Below are 21,843 nucleotides of genomic sequence, written 5' to 3'. Positions count from 1 at the left end.
GGGATAGTGGCCTACGAGGTGGCAGCAGCAGCAGTATGTAATACGGAGAGGATGCATGTATGTAGTATTCACAGCGACAGGGCTTGCTGCACTTGCATGTGCTCAGCTCACGTCCATTGGCACAAAGGCCAATAGCATGTAGGTACATGTAATAGCGCAGTCATCCGAGAGGGAGCTGGTTGGACTTGGCCATCCATCTGCTTACCTGCTCAAAGACTCCATGCACACTCACTCACCGAGACTTGCCCTTACAACGCCAGCAACCCGCAGCAGCATCATGGCTTCTCTACGCAGACTCCCTCTTGCATACCGCCTCTTCTTCCTCTATCTCGAGCCCATCTCCGCCCTGGTTGGCGCATTCTTCACCCACTTCCGCCAGCAGCGCTACCTCGAGCTCCTAAACAGCGCAACCGCGCCCGCCAGGCACGTCCCGCTGAGCACCTCCGTAGCCATGTCTCAGCTCGCAAACATGTACTTCTTCTTCGCCATCAACGAGGCACTCGTTCTGCGGTCAACCAGGGACTTGCGCGTCTGGCGTGCCGTTCTGCTGATGCTGCTGATTGCGGACCTGGGCCATTTGTACTCCATGAAGGAGCTGGGCCCGGGCATCTACTACGACGTCGCGGGCTGGAATGCCGGCCATGTTGGTAACGTGCCCTGGGTCTACGCGGGGGCCACGATGAGATGCTGCTTTCTGGCCGGCGTTGGCCTGTGAGTGAGGGGCCGTCGATGCGATCCGTCATACTAGGCATGTGCGATGCATCATTTATATAGTCGCCAGAGTTTCCAGTTCCAATTCCGTGACAGCAGAAATCATCGTCGGCTCGGCTAGCAAGCACAGAATCGTCGTCGGCTCGGCTAGTAGCCCCGAATCGCATCCAGAATCAATCGCTGGGATGAAGTTTTCGGCACTCTTTCGGCATCGGGCGACCCTCTCCGGCACACTTGCCCAATACGCACCTCAAGCCTGCTTAAGTAAGCATCGTGCGCCGGCTTGTCGCGCGCTCTCTTTGGTGGAACAATCGGATCGCCGTCGGATCATCTCCAGACAGGCGAAAATGGCCAACGCCTCGTCGCGTCGCTTCATGTGGGGGTTTTATGGAGGGGGGTCCAGAAACGCCTCTCATCCCGCAAAACTGTGGCTATCAATGACCTTCTCCCCCATAGCTCATGGATTTGGATTTGTGCGGGTAAAATGAAATCGCAGGCTGCCCCTCATCTGATGGCGATGGTGGGGTTGAGCGCGCGACAGGCAGAAGTGCTGTATGAGGTTGGGAGGCTTTATATTCTGCTGTCTGTCTCCCCTCCTCTGTTGGCAACTTGTTCTTGACTTGTTACTCTTCTCTTTTGCTCTCTCCTCCAGTCCATAGGTCAGGCAAATTGACAACTTTGTTTTCCACATCTCTTAGACTCATTTGCTCAATAAAAGACCAAAATGGCTGTCCCCGACAAGTTCACGGGTTTCCAGTCCCCCAGCGCCGGCAGCTGGCTCGAGTTTGAGAAGAACTCATGGGAGCCCAGACCCTTTGGCGACTACGACGTCGATATCAAGACTGAATGCTGCGGTGTCTGCGCCAGTGACCGTCACACCATCAGCGGTGACTGGGGCGACTGCCCTTATCCTCTGGCTGTTGGACACGAAGTCGTAGGCAAGGTCGTCCGTGTCGGTCCCAAGGTCACTCTCGCAAAGGTCGGCCAGAGAGTGGGTGTCGGTGCTCAGGTCTACTCCTGCTTGGAGTGCCGTCAGTGCAAGAACGAGAACGAGACGTACTGCAAGCACCAGATCGATGCCTATGGCGCCCCTTATCTCGACACTGGATACACCACCCAGGGAGGATACTCGTCTCACTCTAGAATTCACGAGTACTGGTAAGCCAATTCTTAGTCAAAATTCATCACTCATAAGAGCTCAATAGACTGAAATGATGCAATAGGACATACCCCATTCCAGATGCTCTAGAAAGCGCCGACGTAGCGCCCATGCTCTGTGCCGGCATCACCGTCTACAGCCCCCTGAAGCGCTTCGGCGCCGGGCCGGGCAAGAAGGTCGGTATTGTAGGCATTGGTGGCCTGGGCCACTACGGCGTCATTTTCGCCAAGGCTCTGGGCGCTGAGGTCTGGGCCATTTCTCGAACTCGCGCCAAGGAGGCAGATGCCCGCAAGATGGGCGCCGACGGCTTCCTGGCCACCTCGGAGAAGGACTGGACCAAGGGCCACGAGATGACCTTTGACCTCATCATCAACACCGCAAACTCCTTTGACGGCTTCGCCCTCGGCGAGTACCTCAGCCTGCTCGACGTCCACGGACGATGGAACTCGGTTGGTCTTCCTGGAGGCGAGGGCATGTCCATCCGAAACCAGGACTTCCTTGGCAACGGCTGCTTCATCGGCAGCTCGCATCTGGGCAGCCGCAAGGAGATGCTGGAGATGCTGGATCTGGCTGCAGCCAAGGGTCTTCAATCTTGGGTGGAGAAGATTCCCATCTCCAAGGAGGGACTCCAGCAGGCCATGAACAAGTTGGAGGATTCGAGCGTGCGGTACAGGTCGTGCATGGTCGATTATGACAAGGCATTCGGAGCGTGATGTGTATAGATGATGTGTGGAAAAAGCAAAAATGATGTGAAACGATAGAAAACGCGAAATATATATACATATACCCCAACCTCAATTTTCGCACTAGAAGAGCGGCCTGCGTCATGATATGATGTACCTTGATGGACTGCCAAAGTCTCCGCTTCATACCTAGGTCAAACAGCATACAACAACACGTCTACCTTATACAGTGGACTTACAAACCTCAGCAGAAGCTTAATAATATCCCATATCAGCCTCCAAATACTTCCCAAAGATAGGTGTTCTAGACTATCTACTCTCCAACTATCGCTCTCCAACTATCGCTCTCTAGCCTGTGGAGCAAGCATATACGACTTATACGAAGCAATTAAAAATAACCGCTTTGTCATCTTCTGATTACTAAGTTGAAGAAACGTTCGAAATCGAAAAGAAAATCAAGTTGCATGGAGACTACTACTAATGTACTTTTCCTATTCCCATTTCTGACGTAACAGTCTCCCGTCTAAGCTTAATCTCAAAGTGCGCGCAACCCAAATTCTGCTTACACGTGCCAAAGCAATCTAGGGAAGCTCGCGCCAATACGAAGCAAAGGGTGTCATTTTACACACAACCTTGTCACCCAAAAGGCAGCTTAAGCTTAAAAAAACAAGTGCATCTAAACCGTAATTATCTTGGTTTAAAAAAAAAAAAAACTTTCATATGCTTATTTTCCGTCATAATTCGTAAAGCACGCGCTCATAAACAAACGACAACAGCTTTGCGTGAATGAGTGAGTGAGTCACGTTCCACCAAAGAAAAAGAAAAAAATCGCCTTTCTGAGAAGACCGGTTCCAAAACTTGCCTGATTAGGCAACTTTTGCCAGCGGGGGGACCCAGCCCCGGCCGGCGAGACAGATTGAGTTACTTGGAATGTGGGGTGGAGAAGCTCCGGGCTCGGGATACATTTTTTTTTTTTTTTCCCAGCTATGCTTGATGATCATTATCGCAGCTATTACTCATCCCTATAGCTTCAACGACAATTGTAATCTCCGTAGCTGTCTAGATTTCTTAACATAGTACAGTAGTTCTGGACTAGTTCCTGTTGTTGAAAGCCTCGTTGTCCGTGACTCCATTCGGCCCAAGGAGCACGCAACACGTTTTGCAAAGTGGGGATCCAGGCTGAGATCGGGATGGTAACTTCGCAGCGCAACAAGGCGGCCGAGCTCAGGAGGCAGGGATGACTATTAGCCCGGATATTATTATACAAACTTGCCTGCTCAGTAAACTAGTGTGGTTTAATAAAGCCTCAATTGAGCAAGTATAAATAGGTCGAGAGCCCGCTGATGGTTCGTTTTCTTGGAATGTCGTGATTTTGGGAGAGGAGATTGTAGAATAGACACACAAAATAAACAATCTATAGACTGCAGAAAAAAATAAATATCACTATTATTATTATTATCACAACTACCAACATCATTCTTGCCAATTCTCAACAGCAACAAAACAACAAATCCAAACACGCCAATTCTCAAAATGTAAGTCTAGGCAGTAGTCCACAACAAACACCTCACTTACACGAAAACCACCAGGGCTTCTCCCTCCCTCTCCCTCACTCTCCGCTTCACCCGTCCCGCCTCTCGCTCAGAAATCACCGCCGTCGGCATCTCCCCATCGTCAACCATCGCCTACGCAATCTACTCCGGCGCCCAGACAGACCAGCCCTGGATCGACACCTTCGACCTCAAGTCCCAAACCAGCTACTCCAAAATCATCGGCTGCGTCGCCGCCTTCTCGCCAACCGTCCACTCCTCTCCCTCTTCCTCTCTCCTTCGCATCAGCACAATCACCTCAAGATCGTCTCCAGCACCAGCATCATCTTCCTCCTCTTCAGCTCTCCCCCGCATCGCAACCCTCTCCGCCACACTCATCATCCGCGACTTCTCCTCCTCCAAGCCCATCCTCGAGCTCAGAGACGTCTTCTCCCCCATCGCCTGGTCCCCCGACGGCCGCTCAATCGCCGCCGCCGAGCCCCGCCACCGCGTCGGCGTGTGGGACGTCCGGACAGGGACCCGCATCGGCCGCGTGCCCGGCCACATCGACGCCGTGACTCACGTCGCCTTCACGCCGGACTCGCACCTCGTCACAAGCTCCCGCGACGGCACCCTCCGCGTCACCAACCCCGTCACAATGAAGACTCTCTACAAGCTCGAGATTGAGGCCTCGTCAACCAATCCCCGTGCCTTGGCCGTCTCGCCCGACGGCAGCACCATCGTCTCCATTTGGGGCACAACCGTGCACATCTGGATGCCCCAGCACGGCCAGCTTACATCGTATGGCCTCTCCAGCACCCGCCCTTGCGAAGGCTGGCCGCTTTGCATCTCCCCCGACTGCCGCTACATTGCCTCCTGGACCGAGGAAGGCTTTGATATCATGGACGTGGCTTCTGGGGCGGTTATTTGCACCAGAGAGGGAGGACCTCTGGTCACCTCTGCGGCCTTTTCTACTGACAGCAAGACTCTTGTTTTAGGCAGAATGAGTGGCGACGTTGAAGTTTGGAATGTTGTTAGTAAGGCGGATTTGAATTAGCTCTCTCTGTACCTGTAGAGATGCCAGATTTAGCATGCATGATTTGGGTGACAAAAAATAGGCGTCGTATCAGGAAGTTTCTTTTGCTTTCTTGCTTCTTTAGTTAATCGGCTTGTTATGATTGCATCGTGCTTTATTTTGCTGTTCTGTATTTTGTGTATTAGTATATCTACTTGTTTAAGCCCGCAGCGTAGCAGTATAAGTAAATGAGTGTGGTATTATGTATTTAAACTTGGTATATAGGTATATAAAGTGTAATAGCAATATTTCATTGAATTGGGTATTTTTCGCCGTATCCTTCGTGGCCTGAATCTACCAAGATCCAAACTTTTTTTTTTCCATCTTCAATCAGCAACAATCCTACCATGCGTACTCCGGATATATGTATATGCAGCGGAATGCGGCAACACCAGACAGCTCATATTATCCTCCCGCCCTCCTTTGTTTCACTAAACAATGTCACTCTCATTCCAACTAGACAATCATCACCACATTATGTCCACTCATAAAAGTCGCTCATCGCCCCGCCCTCTTTCTGCTTTGACCTTGTTCCATACACTAATAGTCGGAACGGATATATGTCAATCTGATGCAGAAAAACATCATCGCACTTTCGTTTGCAGGAACTCAGTGCCCAATTAGGCTACCCAACCCAAGGTTTCCAGCATGCCACGGACCTCAGAAGGCGGCATGCTGGCCACGCCGAGTTGTCGAACCATGGATCCTCGTCGCAAACGTTGCAGTCCAACCGCAAGCTTCCAGCCCTCGGTCTCCTCTACGATAAAGAGGTACCGCTTGGCTTCTTGGTCGCGAATCGTCGCCCGAAGCACATGCAAGCCCTTGGACTTCCACTCTCCAGTCTGCCCCGTCGATGACGGAATATTTGTGTTCTTGAACGTGCGGTCGCACATACCAAGCCGACAACACTCCCTACAAGTATGAAGCATATCTTGCAGGTATAGGTCTGCCTCATCACCAGTCAGGGCGTTAACGCCGTCACGATCCGGTTTTTTGCCAGCCATCTTGTGAAAGAAGCCCGAGTTTTTTCCAGTCGCAGATCCCGCTGGCTGTGGTGCGGTCAAACAGTGCGGTAGACACCAGACCTCGACAAGTTTGAGCGTCCAAGCCTTGACGTCCCACTCGCGCTGAGGAACACCCCGGACATCGTCATCGATAAAGAGTCCCTCAGTTGTGATGCGAAGAATCAATCCATCCGTCACCGTTCCAACTCCCGATATGAGCTGGCTGGCTGGTGTCTTGGTAAACTCGTTCTGGAAGAGATACACAGATTGAATAACAATCTTGTCAGGATCGCTAGTCGAATAGGGGCCTGATCGCATCGAAGGAGGCGGCGTTGTTCGTGCGGTTGTTTGGGAGGCGGCCCATGATGCATCAGATCCTGTGAGAGAAGACGTCGACTTTCTATGCCTTGGCTTGTTAGGCGGCGGCTGGTCATAAGGTGGCGGCGGCGGTGGGTGCTGCTGCTGATATTGTTGTTGTCGATGATATTGCTGCTGTTGCTGCTGTTGCTGCTGTTGCTGCTGCTGTTGATGATGTGGTGGTGGCCTGCTTGGCTGGTCGTATGGCCTGGCAGAGTACGTCTCCGAGTCCACATAGCTGCTATTGCTACTAACATGTGATTTTGCGGGACCATACGAGTGTCTCGCCGAAGGGTCTGTTCTTCTAGAAGCAGATGAGGGAGCTTCGGACGGAGTAGGAGCAGGAGGTGCCCTTTTCGTGGGACTCTCACCTCTGTCGAAAGGCCTTTCCTGTCTCTCTGTCTTTTCTGATCGGTCAGGCGATGAGGTTGATGGTGATACTGCAGAGGGGGAAAGGGGGGGGACGGAAGGCCGGCCATTGGGCCACATGCTTGTCTTTTCGCCAACGCTAGAGTATGCATAAGTGTTCCCAGCTCGGCTTGCCCGAAAATCAGTTGCTTTGGCCTCAGCGGCTGCTTTGGCCTCGGCGGCCGCTTTAGCTTCAGCCGCAGCCCTGGCTTCGACAGCGGCTCTGGCGTCTGCAATAATTTTTGCTTCTTCTGCCGCTTTGGCCTCTGCTCTGGCCTTGGCTTCTGCTTCAGCCGTCTTCTTAGCTTCGGCTTCTCTTCGTCGCAGCTCTTCCCTTTCTCTCGCTTCTCTTTCTCTCGTCTCCCTTTCCAGGGCCTCTCTTCGCCTGGCTTCCTGTATCTTTGCTTCTTTCTCTATCGCCTCCCTTTCTCTGGCTTCCCTCTCCCGTTGCCTGGCTAGCTCTAACTCTTCCTGTTTACGTCTCCTCTCTGCCTCAATTCGCTCCGCCTCTTCTCTCGCCTCGCGATCCTGTCGCTCCTTGGCTTCTTTGGCACGTAATTCTAGTAGCTTCTTGGCGGCTGTTTCACGGCGCTTTTGCTCCGCTTCTTTGAGTCGCCTGTCTTCTTCCTTCTTCCTCATTTCTTCACGAGCTTTCTCCCACGTTCCCTTTGGTGTTTCGGGCTTCTTCGCTTCCGACGGAGGAGGTGACTTTGGTTCGGATTCAGGGGCAGGAGTAGGTTTCGACTTGGGTTCGGTCGACGCTGGAGGATCTGTCTTTGTAGGCGAACGCTGCTCTGGCCGAGAGTCTGGTCTCGGCATGAATGGGGGAATGGGTGCCAAGTCTGGCATCCGAGGTAACTTGGATGCCGGTTTGGATACTGGTGTCGACATCTTCTCTAGCTCTGGAAACGTCTTTCTCTCTTGAGGAGTCATTGACACCTTGTCGAACTCAGGGATGCTTCTTTTCTTCTCGGGAGAAGGGACTCGCTTAGAATCCATTGACAGAGAATGTCTTTTTTCTAACGACGGCTGTTTTTTCTCAAGTTCCGGAGGGTTCTTTTCGGCCAATGGCGTCCTCTTTGGGATTTCAGACTGCTTTTGCTCAGACTTCACTGGCGCCTTCTCAGCTTCTGGAGGTGGCATCTTGTCGTCTACGAGAGTTACTTTCTTCTTTTTCTTCTTTGGGGACGCTGATTTCTCTGGTTCGGCAGGAGCCTTGTCCTCCGATGGCGGAGGCTGGCGCTGGCGTGTTTGTGGCCTCTCTGACTCTGACGCTGGTGCTCCTTTTTGAGACGGTGAACGGTGAGACGGAGATGAAGCGGGCTCACTTTCATGCCTAGGTGGCCGAGGTGGTTCCTCTGACTGAGTATCCGCAGTCTTCCAAGATGAATTAGATCTTTCATGGCGTGGAGGAGGAGGTGCACCGTTAGGAGGTCGGCTGTGAGGTGGTGGCGGAGGAGGCGCTCCGTTTGGGTCAGATTGTCCTCCTGGGTTAGAGCCGCCGAATCCACTCTGTTTGCCGTGACTTGATTCATAAGGTCCATGTCCATTGCTGAATCCTCCGCCTTGGCCACCCGATGTGCCTGGTCCACGCGCTGAGCCATTCGAGCTTGACATAGGTACCGGTCCAGCAGCAGTCTGCATCCGGCCCAGGGACCATGCTCCAATACCAACTCCCAACATCAGCGTCGTTACCGCCATACCAGAAACTTGAGCGCCGCTTAGCCACATCTTAAAGGCCGGAGCCATGAGTTGAAACACGGCAACACATATCAGCGCAGAGGCAAAGCCAGCCACGAAGCTATTGGTGTTCGGCTGCAGTGACGGCAGGTATAGAAAGCCGGAGCCTGACGAATGCTGAGGAATGACGAATATGTCGTAGTTGCCAGGAGGCAAGCCCGAAGGCTTGGGCGCCTCGCCATGGGGCGGAGGTGGAGGCGGCGCGCTCATGCTTGTCGCTCAAGTTCGTCGATAGAAAAACAGCTCGATTGGAATTCGTGTACAGAGGTGTCTAGAGCAGATGCTGAAATGGCAAAAATAGTTGCAATCGCCTTGAGTCTATGAGCGCATCGAGAAATCCATGGGTATAGTGGTGAAATTATCGCGACCAGGAATAGGCGTGAAAAAAGAAAACCTGGTTCAAGCAATGTCAGAGCTGGACTCAACTCGTCGCGTTCACCCGCCCCCTCCAAAATGTCAAAAAACAATATCGCGAGCGAAGCACGATGTTGATTGCGACAAGCACAATGCCTCTCTCTATCCAGCCATTTTTTCCGGAAAAGGGGGCTAGACAAGTGAGATGAAGGAGAAGATTGATCTCCGCGCTTCTGGGTCTTAGCGGGATGCAACTAACCAGTAACGACCAGGACAAGCAAACACCACTGAGAAAACAAACGCCGGGCTCCAGATCAAAAAAAAGAATCACACGCACAAACGCGCGCAGCACAGGCGGCTGTTGGGCTCTCTACGAAGCAGAGATGCGATGGAATCGACGCGTGGACTGCACAGGATGAGGAGGCGTGGCCTCGACATGGGAAAGAGGAAAAAAATAAATTAAATTGGAAGAGGGCTTTGGGGTGGGAAGTGGGGAGGTGAGCAGAGCTGGAGGTGGGAATGGGTTCAGAAGAGTGAAACCCACAGAGGCCTCGAGTCTCGGCTGTTTACCTGGAGCTTTGGGGGCGCTATCGCCAACCCACCAGCCACTTTGCGCTGGACCCTGGCGCCTGGAGGGGTTCTGGGAGGGGCGGGAGGCGCAAAAAGACAGCGGCTGGCTGAGGCCTGGAGGGCATTGGCCGCGCAGTGGCTGGATGCCCCGTAAAAAACGTCACAGAGGGGGGCCTCAAAGCCTGGAAGCTGCAAAGCCTGGCTACTCTCAAACAACACTGGATGCTGGTCATCGTCACAGCAGAGCATAGATACAGGCAGAAAAGAAGCAACGTGGCACTGGCTGCCGCTGTTACGCGTATGCGAACTCTTCTCTTGCTTGTATGTATCTGCTCGCCAGCCGACGTCTTGACGTTTCATTCATTCATTGTCTCTGCGCAGCTTTGCATCCACCAAAAAGCAAAGCTGCCCCTCTCCCAGCCATCTCATCCCATCACTGTCCCACCTACAGCGCGCATACATATACCTACCGTGCAATAATCTCATGCATGCGAGGTGCGCGAGAGCAATTGTGGCCATTCACAAAGTCCAATCGGCCGTCGCGACGTTGTTGTTTCTTCGGCAGCTCAGCCAACCCCCCGGTTCACGAGAACAATGTCTTCTTCGCCAATCATCGCTGCTCGCTACCGCCAGAGCCCTTGTCTGTAGTAGGGTCGGGTAACTGAAGAATGCATCCTCGTCCCCCACGGCCTGTTACCAGCATCATAGGCCCTTTTCTTTTTCTCTCAAGATCCACTGATAAACACCAGCTCGCCGGACGAATCAACAAGAAGCGCTTTAGCCAAGACGAAGCACTTTTGTTGCTGCTACTACCTGTGTTTTCCCTCCATCACAGGTCACCTCATCCAACGACGACGCAGCGCATCTGTGATATCACCCATTGCTTGTGTTTTCATGTGCGAGTTGACGTGTCCGATGGCGCGCTCCGCCGTTGCAGACACAGCCGAAGTGCATGCAGAGCTATTGATGCAACATGCGGCATGTCACTGGCGGAAGCTGGTTCATTGGGGGCTCGACGCCGCTATTTGTTAGTGGCGGGCAGGGCTGGTTTCGGCGTCGAAAAGAACAGCAGCGGCGTTGCCCAGCAACTTGTCAATCCCGACTTTGCCACTCCAATAGGTGACGTACTGTACGTTCAATTACAGAGCACCTACTCCGTACCTTTGAGGCACTGAGGCACTGGGGTAGGTACTATTAGTAGACGCCTCAACCGAGTGCCATGTGCCGTGGTCTGTATCAAGCACTCCAAGATGTACCTTAGTATGCAGCATGATTTCTTACCAAGTTGCCAAGTCCCAGCCCCGGCATTTTGGTCCAAGATGGTGTCGTCAGTTGTTCCAGACCGTGAGACACGGAGGCATCATGGGTTGCAGCCCTCGGCAGTTCAAGGCATCCATGTGAGGATTCGCTGAGCAATGCCACGCTCTGCATACAATGTACAAACAAACAAAACTACCTAATGAAATAAATCTTACGAGATGGAATCCTTGCAATGAGCAGTGGCGGTGTGATACGGAGCACATTGTTGGGTTTCACGTGCTGAGCGCCAACCAGCCACAGCGCGACTGGCTGTGGCCGTGGCCGTGGTCATAAGCCGGAGCTCAGCCAAGCGCCAGTCAGGGCTACGTATTCGTATTGCATATCGTGAACCACGCTCCTGATATTTGCACATGAGCAATTCCAACAGCAGAATAGCAAATGCTCGAAACTCACAGCCAGCTTCTAAACTGTACCTTGCTGCTCCAGCTATTTAGCAGAATAATTGATAACAGTAATTGTATTAATAAAAAAATGCCATGGAAGCTATCGTTACACCAGAAATCATAGCGATTGTACATCAATCTCACCCCGCTCCCAGTGCAAGAAACATGTTGCGCCGTCTCTCAAAAATCCAAAGAAGCAACGAGAACAAAACACGCAGAATGCCAAAGTACATGCTCATAAAACAGTGTTTTCATCGTCTCGCTTGCTTGCTCATTCTCTCCAAACTCCCCGCATTAAAAATGACACAAGGTAAACCGGCCAAAAAAAAAAAAAAAAAAGAAAAACAAACGAATAAAAAAAGGACGTTTATACCAGCTTCCCACCCTTATAAAGAATCACAAGCACAAACTCCCATACCCAAACCAAAGCATCAGACAGCGTCTTTCCAACCCAGAGCCAATAAGCCAGAATCCGCATCGCGAGAAAAATCATCTGAAGGAGCGCCATGATGACGCCCAGTCACATCTTCTTAATACGCCTGTTGGCGATCCTGACTTTGCCTTCGACCCGATCGACGTCCTCGTCGAGTGAGTCCAGCAGCTCCGTCTGTCGCTCCACCTCCTCGTTGATCTGGATGCCCATTTCTTTCTGCCTCCGTATGATTGCCGCCAGCTGATCGATCGCCTGGTCCTGGGATTCCATCTCTCGCTTCTGCAGCAGCAGCACGCCTTGGTTGTCGAGCTCCCTCGTCCGATCCGTCTCGGGTAACGGTGCACCCAATACCCTACCCGTCGGCGCGGGCCTATGTCCCCCCAAGAGGTTCGATCTGTTGGAAGAGGAAGCCTGCACTTGGCCCATTCCGCCACGACTGGTAGCCGCCGGAGCTCCTGGCATGCTGCTGGCAAGCTTATCCAACCCATCTCGCTCCATCTTGGCCGCCGAGACAAGGTCCCGTCTCCGCCGTATCTCGCCATCACCCAATCTACCCGACTCTTGCATCCTACGAAGACCATCGGAAAGATTGTTGACCAGTCCCGATGCCTTCACAAGCACCCTCTTGGCCGCCGCCGCAGCCTCCGCCGCCGCCGAAAAATTGCCGCTGTCGGCCGCGCCGTCTCGCTTCGAAAGGGATTGTCGCGCCTCATGCAAACACTGCTTCACTTCCCTGTGAACATCAAGCCAAGCTCCCGGATCCGCCACCCCCGAGGCAGTGCCAACCATACCTGCCGCCGACACTGTAGAATTGCTCGTGCTAGAACTGGGTAGATTCAAGAACGTTCTCCAGGCCGAAGTGTCCCGCCATCTCCGATCTGGCGTCTCTGCAATTGCTCGGAGGTATTTCTCGAGGCCGACCTGTCGCTCGTGTGTGAGGTCCGGGGAGTTGATGGTCGACCTGAGCCAGTGCTTGCCGGGCAGGGGGTGTGGCGGCGGCGCGCCGACTTGCTCGACCAGAGCGCTGTGGAGGGCGTCGAACTCGGAGTATCGCTTCTGGACGATGAAGGAGCGCAGTGGCAGGCGGAGGCTAATGTTGTACAGGGTATAAGGCTTCGACGAGCCTTCATCAGAAACGCTCGTTGAGGGTATCGCAATCTCGGGCGGTGGCGCCATGGCGGTATCGTTCGCCTCTATGTTAACCGCAGGGCTATTCAGCGAATGGTATTTCTTTCCGAGTAGATAATACAAGGGTTTGATGTTTCTTGTCGCCAACGTTGCTTGAGAAATCCACCGACAAATTCACGGCTCGCAAAGTGGCATCTATCTGGGTTTTAAAGTTCCGATGATGATGCAAGCGCCAGAATGACGGGCTCCTCGTCCGTGTACGGTATGGATCTTTGGGGGAGTCTCAGTGGAACCGTCCCGGCTTTTAGTGCCTGCCAGTTGATGGCCGCTCCCCGTAATGCTACCTCTACCGCCCTGAACTCAACTAGCGGTGGAGTTGGATGGACCCCTGCCCGGCTGTTTAATTGCCAGCCTCTCCCGAGTACGAGCTCAGCTGCGAAGCTAGGCAGCTAAATAGCAGCCTATTCACACGAGTACGGCCGGCCTGCCACGATCCAGTCTCACAAGATCGGACAAGAGATACGACACATCGAGAACAGAGGAAGCCTTAGATCTAGGCACTGTCGTGAATCTCTTTAATCTACAGGGCATGAGCCTCAATAGCCCTAAAAGCCCTGCATCTTTTAGCACAAGTGCCCCTCCAAATAGGTCACGACGGATGCCGGGTAAGGGTACACGTGCAGCTTCATTGCCCCATTCCTTTGTACCGTGCTGGGCGCTCGGATAGCATTGCATGCAAGATGCCGATGTCGCGTGCGCCTCACGAACCACATGCAAGCTGAAGGAGGTCGCGCTGCTACATGAAAGAGACTGTACAGGAGTTGTAAATGCGACTGTGGATACAATCCATGTTGTTCTTGTTCTATGACCTTCGTGCACTTGACCGCTTCCAGCATGCGATCTGATGCATCGTGCTCCGCACCGGTTGGGCTGACTGATACGACGATAAATTCGGGGCTCGATATTCCGTACAATGCACTAACTGCATTTTGATATCACAATGAAGGGCAACGACAAGACAGAAATAGCAACATCCACACAAAGACGTATTAATAGTAGTATTGTCCAAACAGTTATAGTACTAGTTTGCTCTATAGGATTTGACACCCTAAGTCCTCTAACAGCAACAAAAAAAAAAAAAAAAAGATGTAAATGACGGCACCCATGAATGCGTCTATCATGCATGCACGGCCATATGCTTTGAATCAATTCCAATTCCAATCCCCCACAGCACTCCATCTCCCTACCTCTCCCCCTCCCCCCTTTTCTAAGCAGCCAAATCCTACACCCCGACAAAAGACACTACCCCGTTTAGAAAGTCTCCTGGTCATCCAAACCCTCACCCTCGGCGGGAATCTCGAAGCCCTCCTCGGTCGAGTACAGGATGGACTGGATGTGCTTGACCAAGCCATCCTCCTGCTTCTCAAGCTCGGGATCCTCCTCCACAGCCTGTTGAATCAGCAGCTCAATGTCACGGAGCTTGCTAAAGTAGAAATCTCGCTCGCGCTCCAGACCAGTGACAGTCTCCTTCAGAGTCGCATTCTCTGCCTGCAGAGCAGCGGTAGCAGGGCTGGGGCCGGCCTTGGCGGCAAGGCGAGGGCCGGTGCTGGGGGTCGTGCCGCCTCTTCGAGCGGCGCTTGAGCTAACAGCGGCAGCCCTGGGCGCTGCAGCCGCGGCCGGCATACCGCCACCCTTTCTTCGTGCAACTGCGTCGTAGTCGTGGTCGGGGAAGTTGAGGTCCCAGAACTTCTTCGTCCATTGCAGGAACTCCAGGTTATCCTGCATCTTGCATTTCACCAACGACTCGACGGGGATGGGCTTATCAACTTGGTGCTTGAGGAAGGTGTCTATGTTGATGTGGGCCGTCAGGACATGGTCTGCGCAAAAAGGGGTCCGCCCATCAAGGGGGCTTGGGCGAGGGCACACATACTCTGCAACACCTTGAAGTTTTGAATGTACGCATAGTCGCCGCTGGCGTTGAACTTGACCTTGGACATGGGCACATCCATGAATATGCTGTCAAAGACCTGGCAGAGCGCGGCGCTGCAGAGAAGCTTCGTGTCAGACTTGTTTGCATTGTAGCGGGGTCGTTCGTCCGTCAGGCGGGGTGCCAAAACAATAACACTCACCCAGTGCCGCATTGCTCAACCTTGGTGATGTTGAGCTGCAGGAGGCTGTTCAGCCAATTAAGAAGCTCTTGTCTGTTGTCTGCAGTTAGCCGTGCTCCTCCATCGGCTCCCGGGGGGCGCAGCGTAGGGAAATGCACCGTACCTGGATTCACCCATTTTATCAGGCTATAGATAGTACACAACAGAAAGCAAAGACAGCCGGTCGAATAGCTCTCGCCGTGCGGATGCAGACGCTAAATGGGAAAATAAATAAGTAAAAAAGGTAGGGTGAAGAGGCCGGGTATCGCGTAGAAAAGGGACTGCCGAGCCGGTGTCGTGGCGCAGGGCAGCGAAATGAGGATGACAGGAGAAATTTATTCAGCTATTCGTTCGCGTGTTGTAATGTCAAGGCTTCGTTTACAGGCCTGTATTTTGACAGCGCCGTCCAATCAGCGGGGTTGCTCGGAGAAACAGCTAGGGAGAGATAGCCGCTAATCTGCCGTAATTATTGCTGGCTGGGGAGCTGCCTCACCGCCAAAATTTTCAAAACCGGCAGAAAAAAAGCGTCTGGGCGCAAAAAAAGTCACTGCCTCGAATTTTTGCTTGCGGCCCCGCCAGAGTTGGAAGTTTCTTGTCGCAAACACATTGCAAGTATTTTTCAACATGGCGCCGTCACAGAAGAGGTCAATTGAGGACGACTTCATCCATACCCTCTCGGATAACGACGAAGGAGTAGCCCAGGAAGAACTGGTTGCTGCTCAGCCTCCCAAGAAGAAAGCAAAGACGAATAAGAAGTCGGCCAAGAAGAATAAGGATGAAGAGCCCCAGCCTGAAGAAAATGAAGGCCAGTGGGGCCAAAAGGAGGAGGATGATGGCGCAATGGATTCTGATTTCGAATTCATGCTAGATGATGCTGGGCAATTCGGCGAAGACGAGTTTGAGGGATGGGGATTCGAGAGCGCCAAGCAGGGAATGGCAGTCGAAAAGGTCGGCGTTGATTTGGATGAGATTATTAGAAGACGAAGGGAAAAGAAGAAGGGTGGCAAGGAGGCTGATGTTGCAGAAGATGGCAATGAAGAGGCCGCGGATGGCAACGTTAACATCGACATGGACGACGACGAAGACGGAGTGCTAGCAGATGATGCATTTGGCATGAATGTCGACGAAGATGCCGAAGAGTCAGATGAGGATGCTGAAGCCAAGGGCTCTGACGAAGAAGATGGTGACGATGACGATGACGCGGCTTCAGATAACGACTCTGTAGCTACACCAGTCAACCACCCCGACGATATGTCCGACGATGACGACGATGACGAGGAAGATCTCGAAGAGAAAGCCAAACGAGATGCTTTCTTCGCCCCCGAAGAAAAGCAAAAGTCTGGAAAGAAGGTGGATGCTTCATCCTTCCAAGTTATGTCTTTGTCAAGACCCATTATGCGTGGTATCACTGCTGTCGGCTTCACTAAGCCAACGCCTATCCAAGCCAAGACGATCCCCATTGCTCTCATGGGCAAGGATCTCGTTGGTGGTGCAGTTACAGGTTCCGGAAAGACAGCAGCGTTCGTGCTTCCCATCCTGGAGCGACTTCTATACCGACCTAAGAAGATCCCCACCACTCGTGTTGTGATCCTTACCCCCACTCGTGAGCTGGCAATCCAGTGTCACGCCGTAGCCACAAAACTAGCAGCGCACACAGACATCAAGTTCACTCTAGCTGTTGGTGGTCTTAGTCTCAAGGTTCAGGAAGCAGAACTCCGACTGAGACCGGACGTCATCATTGCGACCCCCGGTCGATTTATTGACCATATGAGGAACTCGGCTAGTTTCTCCGTTGATACCGTTGAGATTCTGGTCCTTGATGAGGCCGATCGAATGCTGGAAGATGGTTTTGCCGACGAACTCAACGAAATTCTTACAACGCTGCCCAAGTCACGCCAAACGATGCTCTTCTCCGCTACCATGACTTCCACTGTCGACCGTCTTATCAAGGTTGGACTGAACAAGCCCGTGAGAGTAATGGTCGATTCACAAAAGAAAACCGCCGGTACTTTGACTCAGGAGTTTGTAAGACTTCGCCCGGGCCGCGAAGAGAAGCGTATGGGCTATCTGGTACATATCTGCAAGAACCTTTACACCGAAAGAGTCATCATCTTCTTCCGCCAAAAGAAGGATGCTCACAGAGCCCGAATCATCTTTGGTCTCCTGGGTTTCTCTTGTGCAGAGCTCCACGGTAGCATGAACCAGACACAGGCAAGCCGCCCTTGAATCTATCTAATGCCATCTAACCTAGTAATCCGCTAACATTTACCCTCTATAGCGTATTGCCAGCGTCGAAAACTTCCGAGACGGCAAGGTTTCCTACCTGTTGGCAACAGACTTGGCCTCTCGTGGTCTCGATATCAAGGGTGTCGACACCGTCATCAACTACGAGGCCCCCCAGTCTGTGGAGATTTACGTGCACAGAGTTGGTCGAACAGCCCGTGCCGGACGTAACGGTATATCAGTGACTCTTGCCGCTGAGCCCGACCGTAAGGTCGTCAAGGCTGCTGTCAAAGCCGGCAAGGCACAGGGTTCTAAGATCATAAGCCGCATCATCGAGGCCAAGGACGCAGATAAGTGGCAGGCCGAGATTGATGAGATGGACGACGAGATCGAAGAGATTGAGAAGGAAGAGAAGGAGGAGAGACAACTCGCCCAAGTTGAGATGCAGATCAAGAAGAGCGAGAACATCATCAAGCACGAGGATGAGATCAAGGCACGGCCAAAGAGAACATGGTTTGAGACTCAGCAGGATAAGAACAATGCAAAGCAGGCTGGAAAGGACGAGCTGAACGGCCCGCGCAGCGGAAAGAAGAAGGTCGGTTCAACTAAGCTGAGTAACAAAGACAAGAAGCGAATGGATCTGAAGATGCAGCGTGCCGAAGGAAAGGAGTGGAAGAAGAGCAAGACAGACGCCAAAAACGCCGCAGGCAAGACTGGCAAGAAGAAGGCTGCTCCAGCCAAGGGCAAAGCAAAGGTCCAGGTGAAGAAGCCGAGGGGGAAAAGGTGAACAGGTGAATAGAGCTGGTTGATGTGTAAATAATGTGTATTTTGCGTTGTCTACTAGATAGGCATTGCTTCATTCCTGAGGATTTTGCTGTTACTCAATAGAAATCGTTGTTTGGCGCAAGTTTTGTATAGGCTGGAGAAAGTCGTCATTGTTCAATGAAAATTGCTGCTCGGTGCACGTTGGTAGAAGTCGAGGCTGGCCGTTGCAGCTGATGGTGCACGTTTTGTATGGAGCATTGGCGCGTGCCGTTGTGATGACATAATGCACCCCTCGACCCTAGATCACTTTCCAACGGCTAGCTTCACTCTTGTCATGAACCAAAGGCCGCGATCACGAGGTCCGGCGCAAAACTCATTGGCTGCCTGCAACAAATGGCATCAACTGCGACCTGAAGCGACGCGCATGTCAGGCGCTCGCCGCATGTGGTAAATCCAGGTAGTCGACGGACAGCTGTCAGAAGACTGGCTCGCCTGAGAGGCCCTAACGCCGAATCGGGCTTCGTATTAGCCTTGCTGAAGCCTTGCGGCTGGAGATATACTCGTGTTTGCCGTATATATATATATAAAGGCGGCTCGAGTTCGCGAGCCCTTGTCCCTTTTGATTAGTCACTAAAAAGAACCCTGGTAGCAAAGCTGTCTCCCTTCAGGATACCGTTTGGCCTTGGGCGAGCTCGCACGCACCGTCGCCACAGCCAGAGCTTTGTTCGATATCTTCTGCCGCCGACTGTTCGAGATCGCTATCGCGAGCGGCTCTTCCACTTCCGCCTCAATACCTTCCCGAGCATCAAGCACCGCATCCAAAGCCGCATCTACCAATACATTCTCGGCCGACAGAGCAGGCGACGCACCAAGACTCGGGTCGTTGACCTCGTTGCTCGGCAGGGCCAGCGGCTGCTGCTGGGACAATCGGGACGGCGGCCGATCAAACATGTGACAGGGCGACCGGCAGCATCACCGTTTAGACAGGCCAAGATGCCACCGCCGGGGGACATGGGCTATGCGCCCCGGATGAATGATATGGGAGATGGTGTCGAGAGGGGCGAGAGGGGCTATCGGCGGAAGAAGTTTGCTGCCATGGCCGGAGCTGTGGCTGGAAACATATATCGGACTGGCCAGATTGCCGTGACGGAGATTCGAGAGACGTATGCTCAGTCCAAAGCGCGGGGCCTGGACGGCGAATTCGACGGGCCCGGTAGCATGCATATTCCGGGAGCGTTCCCAGGGGTGGCTATAACGTCGGAAATCAGCCCCGAGCAGATGATGATGTTCCCGTGCTACGCGAAACAACACACGAAAAAGGAGTGGGATCAGCCCTCGGCGTACGAGTCGGAAACCGGCAACCTGCAGGATGAGGACTACTGGAGGTCGGAGTGGGAGAGGCACCAAGACGAGAGAGCAATCGTGGACGTTGACGTCCGAGGCTGGGTCTATTCGCCCCATTCTGGTCCAATGACGCGGCGAAACCGCATCTTGATCGGCCTTGCGCGACAACTTAGTGGAATCCCGGTGCCGAGAGCAGACCAGAACCAAGGACCTACGCCCCCTACTCCGCAAGATGAATGGAGAGAGCAGGAGAAGATTGCCCAAGAGGCTGCTAGGATCGAACAGCAGGGCCGAGAAGAGAAGCGAATGGCAAACATTGGCGCTTACAGCGAACCACCTAGGGAAGACACTGGCTTGAGCGGATCAGTGTATCCTCCTCCGCCCAGACCTCCTCCTCGAAGAGATAGTCGAACGCCCGATTCTCTTTCTGGGAGCCCCAGGCCTCCAACCAGGCAAAACTCGGCATTGGCCACCGAGCTCACAGAGGCTGAACTAGCTACGGCAAACGCCAACTTGATGGCCAGGATAGCACCCTTTTTGACCAATCCCTCAGTGTCTCTCCCCATCACAATTTTTTTCTACAATGAGTCGCAATCCCAGTCACGCAACGTTCTCACCGACGATTCTGGTCATTTTGCCATTCGGGCGCCCCTGGAATTTGTTCCTACCCACATCAAGGTGCTCGTAAACGAAGGACTATCGACGACGCAAGAGGTCAAGTACATCGAGCCATATGGTGTCAGCCTGATCAGCGATATAGATGACACCGTTAAAATGTCGAATATTTCAGCGGGCGCAAAGGAGATTTTCAGAAATACCTTTGTACGGGAGCTGGCCGATCTCACAATTGAAGGAGTCAAAGAATGGTACGGAAAGTTGCAGGCCCTCGGTGTGAGTGTACACTACTGCTCAAACAGTCCGTGGCAGCTATTCCCCATGCTAGCGACGTTCTTTAAGATATCCGGCCTCCCGATTGATTCTCTACATTTAAAGCAGTATTCGGGCATGCTGCAAGGCATCTTTGAGCCTGTGGCTGAGCGAAAGAAGAATACGCTGGTCCGCCTGCTACGAGATTTTCCTCAGCGCAAGTTCCTTCTAGTCGGAGATAGCGGAGAGGCTGATTTGGAAGTATACACGGAGCTGGCGCTGGCTTACCCGGGCCGGATACTGGCAGTCTTTATTCGAGACGTGACGACCCCTGAAGCTGCGGCGTACTTTGAGCCATCTTTCGATATGACTCGACGGACCATGTCGGGCTTGACTGTGAACAATACTGCTCCAAATGGTAGACAAGCCGTGCGACAGAACTCATCACCAGGGCCAGTACATGCTGTCAAGGCCCCTCCAGCTGGACCAGTCATGGGCACCCTCATTGACTTTTCCGACGAGCCTGAGGAGGTAAAACTGGATGATACTGCAGCCCTGGAGCAAGTCAAGTCATCAAGAAGACCAGGCCCATCCGCCAGTGCCGCAGATTTGCTTGCTCGGAAACCACTACCGCCGCCTCGTCCGGCCAAGCCCGCTGCTCTAGCCAGCGCCCCCTCCATACCCACTGTTAGAAAGAGCTCTGTCGGCTTGGGGATTTCAGGAGCGACAGGTTCTGAACCACCGCCACCACTACCGAGAAGGCCTGTGGGACAGAATCAATCAGCTCACCCTCTGTCTCAGATTCAGAATTCGTCTCAACAGACTGGTCAATCACCAAGAGAGGAAAACAACAGGCCACCACCACCTCCTCCCCCACCTCGCCGTAGCGCAAGGAATCTCAGCCCCAAAGTAATACCCTTCGGACGCGGCCCATCATCCAATTCAGATGTCGACTTTGACCCCCTGCCGCCGTCACTCGGCCCTGTGCCCGCAGCTTCTGCCACCGGCCTTTCGTCATTCTATCGCCCCAGCAGCCGATCCGGAAACACCTCGCCCTCGGCATCGCCAACCATGGCTCCTGTGAACAAGAAGCTCGAGCTCTGGAAAAGACGACTTGCTAGGGCGCAAGAGCAGCTCGATCAGCTGGGTGTGGCGCTATATACCTGGCGTAAAGGGCAGGATGTTGAGGCTGAGGCAGTGGGCATTATAAAGCGGTACATGGCGGAAATGGAAAAGGAGAAGGCAAGGAGATGAATTTGGGAATAGAAATGCAAAGATAGAGAGAGAGGCTGTTTGTGTTTTTTGTCTGCCTGTCTGTGTGTTAATGCTTTATTGTTATGTTTCCTTTTATGTATGCGTTTTTTTTTACTCTCTCCTGTTTGTTTATGATATGGCGTGGGGGGGTTCATTGGTGGTGTGTGATAGACTGTACTACACGATTATTTTTTTTCCTGTTTGTTCATCACTTCAACTATATACTACTATATGCTGAGATAGAACTTGCTTAAAGAGAGAGTTTGCATATATCAAGAAGAAAGACTACAATATCTCATTACAATTCATACAATCACAATTTGCTCTACATTAATTTCAATTTCATCATCTCACGTAATTCCTTGACTGAAAGGTATTAACATCAGGAA

At 52.7% G+C, this 21,843-nt stretch overlaps 8 protein-coding genes across 9 annotated transcripts; 5 read left to right on the top strand and 3 right to left on the bottom strand.

Annotated features, from left to right (window-relative positions):
• Positions 1-220: 220 nt before the first annotated feature.
• TrAFT101_004354 (uncharacterized protein) lies at positions 221-715 on the top strand (the record flags this gene model as incomplete). The annotated part of the gene is made up of 1 exon (XM_024898712.2): positions 221-715. One exon carries the CDS (start codon positions 221-223, stop codon positions 713-715), a length of 495 nt encoding a protein of 164 aa, XP_024765848.2.
• Positions 716-1,435: 720 nt separating this feature from the next.
• On the top strand, positions 1,436-5,139 carry TrAFT101_004353 (uncharacterized protein; the record flags this gene model as incomplete). Its single annotated transcript, XM_066127139.1, has 4 exons — positions 1,436-1,869; positions 1,935-2,537; positions 4,050-4,088; positions 4,143-5,139. 4 exons carry the CDS (start codon positions 1,436-1,438, stop codon positions 5,137-5,139), a joined length of 2,073 nt encoding a protein of 690 aa, XP_065983248.1.
• A 233-nt stretch (positions 5,140-5,372) lies between these two features.
• TrAFT101_004352 (uncharacterized protein) lies at positions 5,373-9,508 on the bottom strand. The gene is made up of 2 exons (XM_066127138.1): positions 9,280-9,508; positions 5,373-9,060 (listed from the first exon to the last, which is right to left on the bottom strand). Exon 2 carries the CDS (start codon positions 8,874-8,876, stop codon positions 5,778-5,780), a length of 3,099 nt encoding a protein of 1,032 aa, XP_065983247.1. The 5' UTR covers positions 8,877-9,060; positions 9,280-9,508; the 3' UTR covers positions 5,373-5,777.
• On the top strand, positions 8,858-11,614 carry TrAFT101_004351 (uncharacterized protein). Its single transcript, XM_066127137.1, has one exon. The coding sequence runs from the start codon at positions 10,259-10,261 to the stop codon at positions 10,763-10,765; it is 507 nt and encodes a 168-aa protein (XP_065983246.1). The 5' UTR covers positions 8,858-10,258; the 3' UTR covers positions 10,766-11,614.
• Positions 11,344-13,110, bottom strand: TrAFT101_004350 (uncharacterized protein). The gene has a single exon (XM_024907218.2). The coding sequence runs from the start codon at positions 12,900-12,902 to the stop codon at positions 11,814-11,816; it is 1,089 nt and encodes a 362-aa protein (XP_024765853.1). The 5' UTR covers positions 12,903-13,110; the 3' UTR covers positions 11,344-11,813.
• A 777-nt stretch (positions 13,111-13,887) lies between these two features.
• Positions 13,888-15,897, bottom strand: TrAFT101_004349 (uncharacterized protein). 2 transcript variants are annotated; one of them, XM_024907219.2, is made up of 4 exons: positions 15,126-15,897; positions 14,984-15,055; positions 14,785-14,897; positions 13,888-14,701 (listed from the first exon to the last, which is right to left on the bottom strand). In XM_024907219.2, exons 1-4 carry the CDS (start codon positions 15,137-15,139, stop codon positions 14,166-14,168), a joined length of 735 nt encoding a protein of 244 aa, XP_024765854.1. In that variant the 5' UTR covers positions 15,140-15,897; the 3' UTR covers positions 13,888-14,165. The 2 variants fall into 2 exon arrangements, with proteins under 2 accessions (XP_024765854.1, XP_065983245.1); XM_066127136.1 differs by lacking the exons at positions 14,984-15,055; positions 15,126-15,897 and having other exon boundaries at positions 14,785-14,973.
• DRS1 (nucleolar DEAD-box protein required for synthesis of 60S ribosomal subunit) lies at positions 15,541-18,149 on the top strand. The gene is made up of 2 exons (XM_024907220.2): positions 15,541-17,212; positions 17,280-18,149. The coding sequence occupies exons 1-2, from the start codon at positions 15,626-15,628 to the stop codon at positions 18,009-18,011; spliced, it is 2,319 nt and encodes a 772-aa protein (XP_024765855.1). The 5' UTR covers positions 15,541-15,625; the 3' UTR covers positions 18,012-18,149.
• A 191-nt stretch (positions 18,150-18,340) lies between these two features.
• On the top strand, positions 18,341-21,778 carry TrAFT101_004347 (uncharacterized protein). The gene has a single exon (XM_024899010.2). The coding sequence runs from the start codon at positions 18,983-18,985 to the stop codon at positions 21,452-21,454; it is 2,472 nt and encodes an 823-aa protein (XP_024765856.2). The 5' UTR covers positions 18,341-18,982; the 3' UTR covers positions 21,455-21,778.
• Positions 21,779-21,843: the final 65 nt, after the last annotated feature.

This window comes from Trichoderma asperellum, chromosome 2 (assembly GCF_020647865.1).
Source record: "Trichoderma asperellum chromosome 2, complete sequence".
NCBI classification, from domain to species: domain Eukaryota; kingdom Fungi; phylum Ascomycota; class Sordariomycetes; order Hypocreales; family Hypocreaceae; genus Trichoderma; species Trichoderma asperellum.
The sequence above is the reverse complement of the archived record's forward strand: the minus strand, read 5'-3'. Positions and strand labels throughout refer to the sequence as shown.

What these genes read in the sequence shown, in the direction of transcription:
- TrAFT101_004352 (XM_066127138.1), bottom strand. Translation starts at nt 8,876, where the DNA reads ATGAGCGCGCCGCCTCCACCTCCGCCCCATGGCGAGGCGCCCAAGCCT.
- TrAFT101_004351 (XM_066127137.1), top strand. Translation starts at nt 10,259, where the DNA reads ATGCATCCTCGTCCCCCACGGCCTGTTACCAGCATCATAGGCCCTTTT.
- TrAFT101_004350 (XM_024907218.2), bottom strand. Translation starts at nt 12,902, where the DNA reads ATGGCGCCACCGCCCGAGATTGCGATACCCTCAACGAGCGTTTCTGAT.
- TrAFT101_004349 (XM_024907219.2), bottom strand. An exon ending in GTTGAGCAATGCGGCACTGG is followed by an intron (nt 14,898 to 14,983) that starts GTGAGTGTTATT and finishes GCTTCTCTGCAG; the next exon opens with CGCCGCGCTCTGCCAGGTCT. An exon ending in AAACTTCAAGGTGTTGCAGA is followed by an intron (nt 14,702 to 14,784) that starts GTATGTGTGCCC and finishes ACATCAACATAG; the next exon opens with ACACCTTCCTCAAGCACCAA.
- DRS1 (XM_024907220.2), top strand. Translation starts at nt 15,626, where the DNA reads ATGGCGCCGTCACAGAAGAGGTCAATTGAGGACGACTTCATCCATACC. An exon ending in GTAGCATGAACCAGACACAG is followed by an intron (nt 17,213 to 17,279) that starts GCAAGCCGCCCT and finishes TACCCTCTATAG; the next exon opens with CGTATTGCCAGCGTCGAAAA.
- TrAFT101_004347 (XM_024899010.2), top strand. Translation starts at nt 18,983, where the DNA reads ATGCCACCGCCGGGGGACATGGGCTATGCGCCCCGGATGAATGATATG.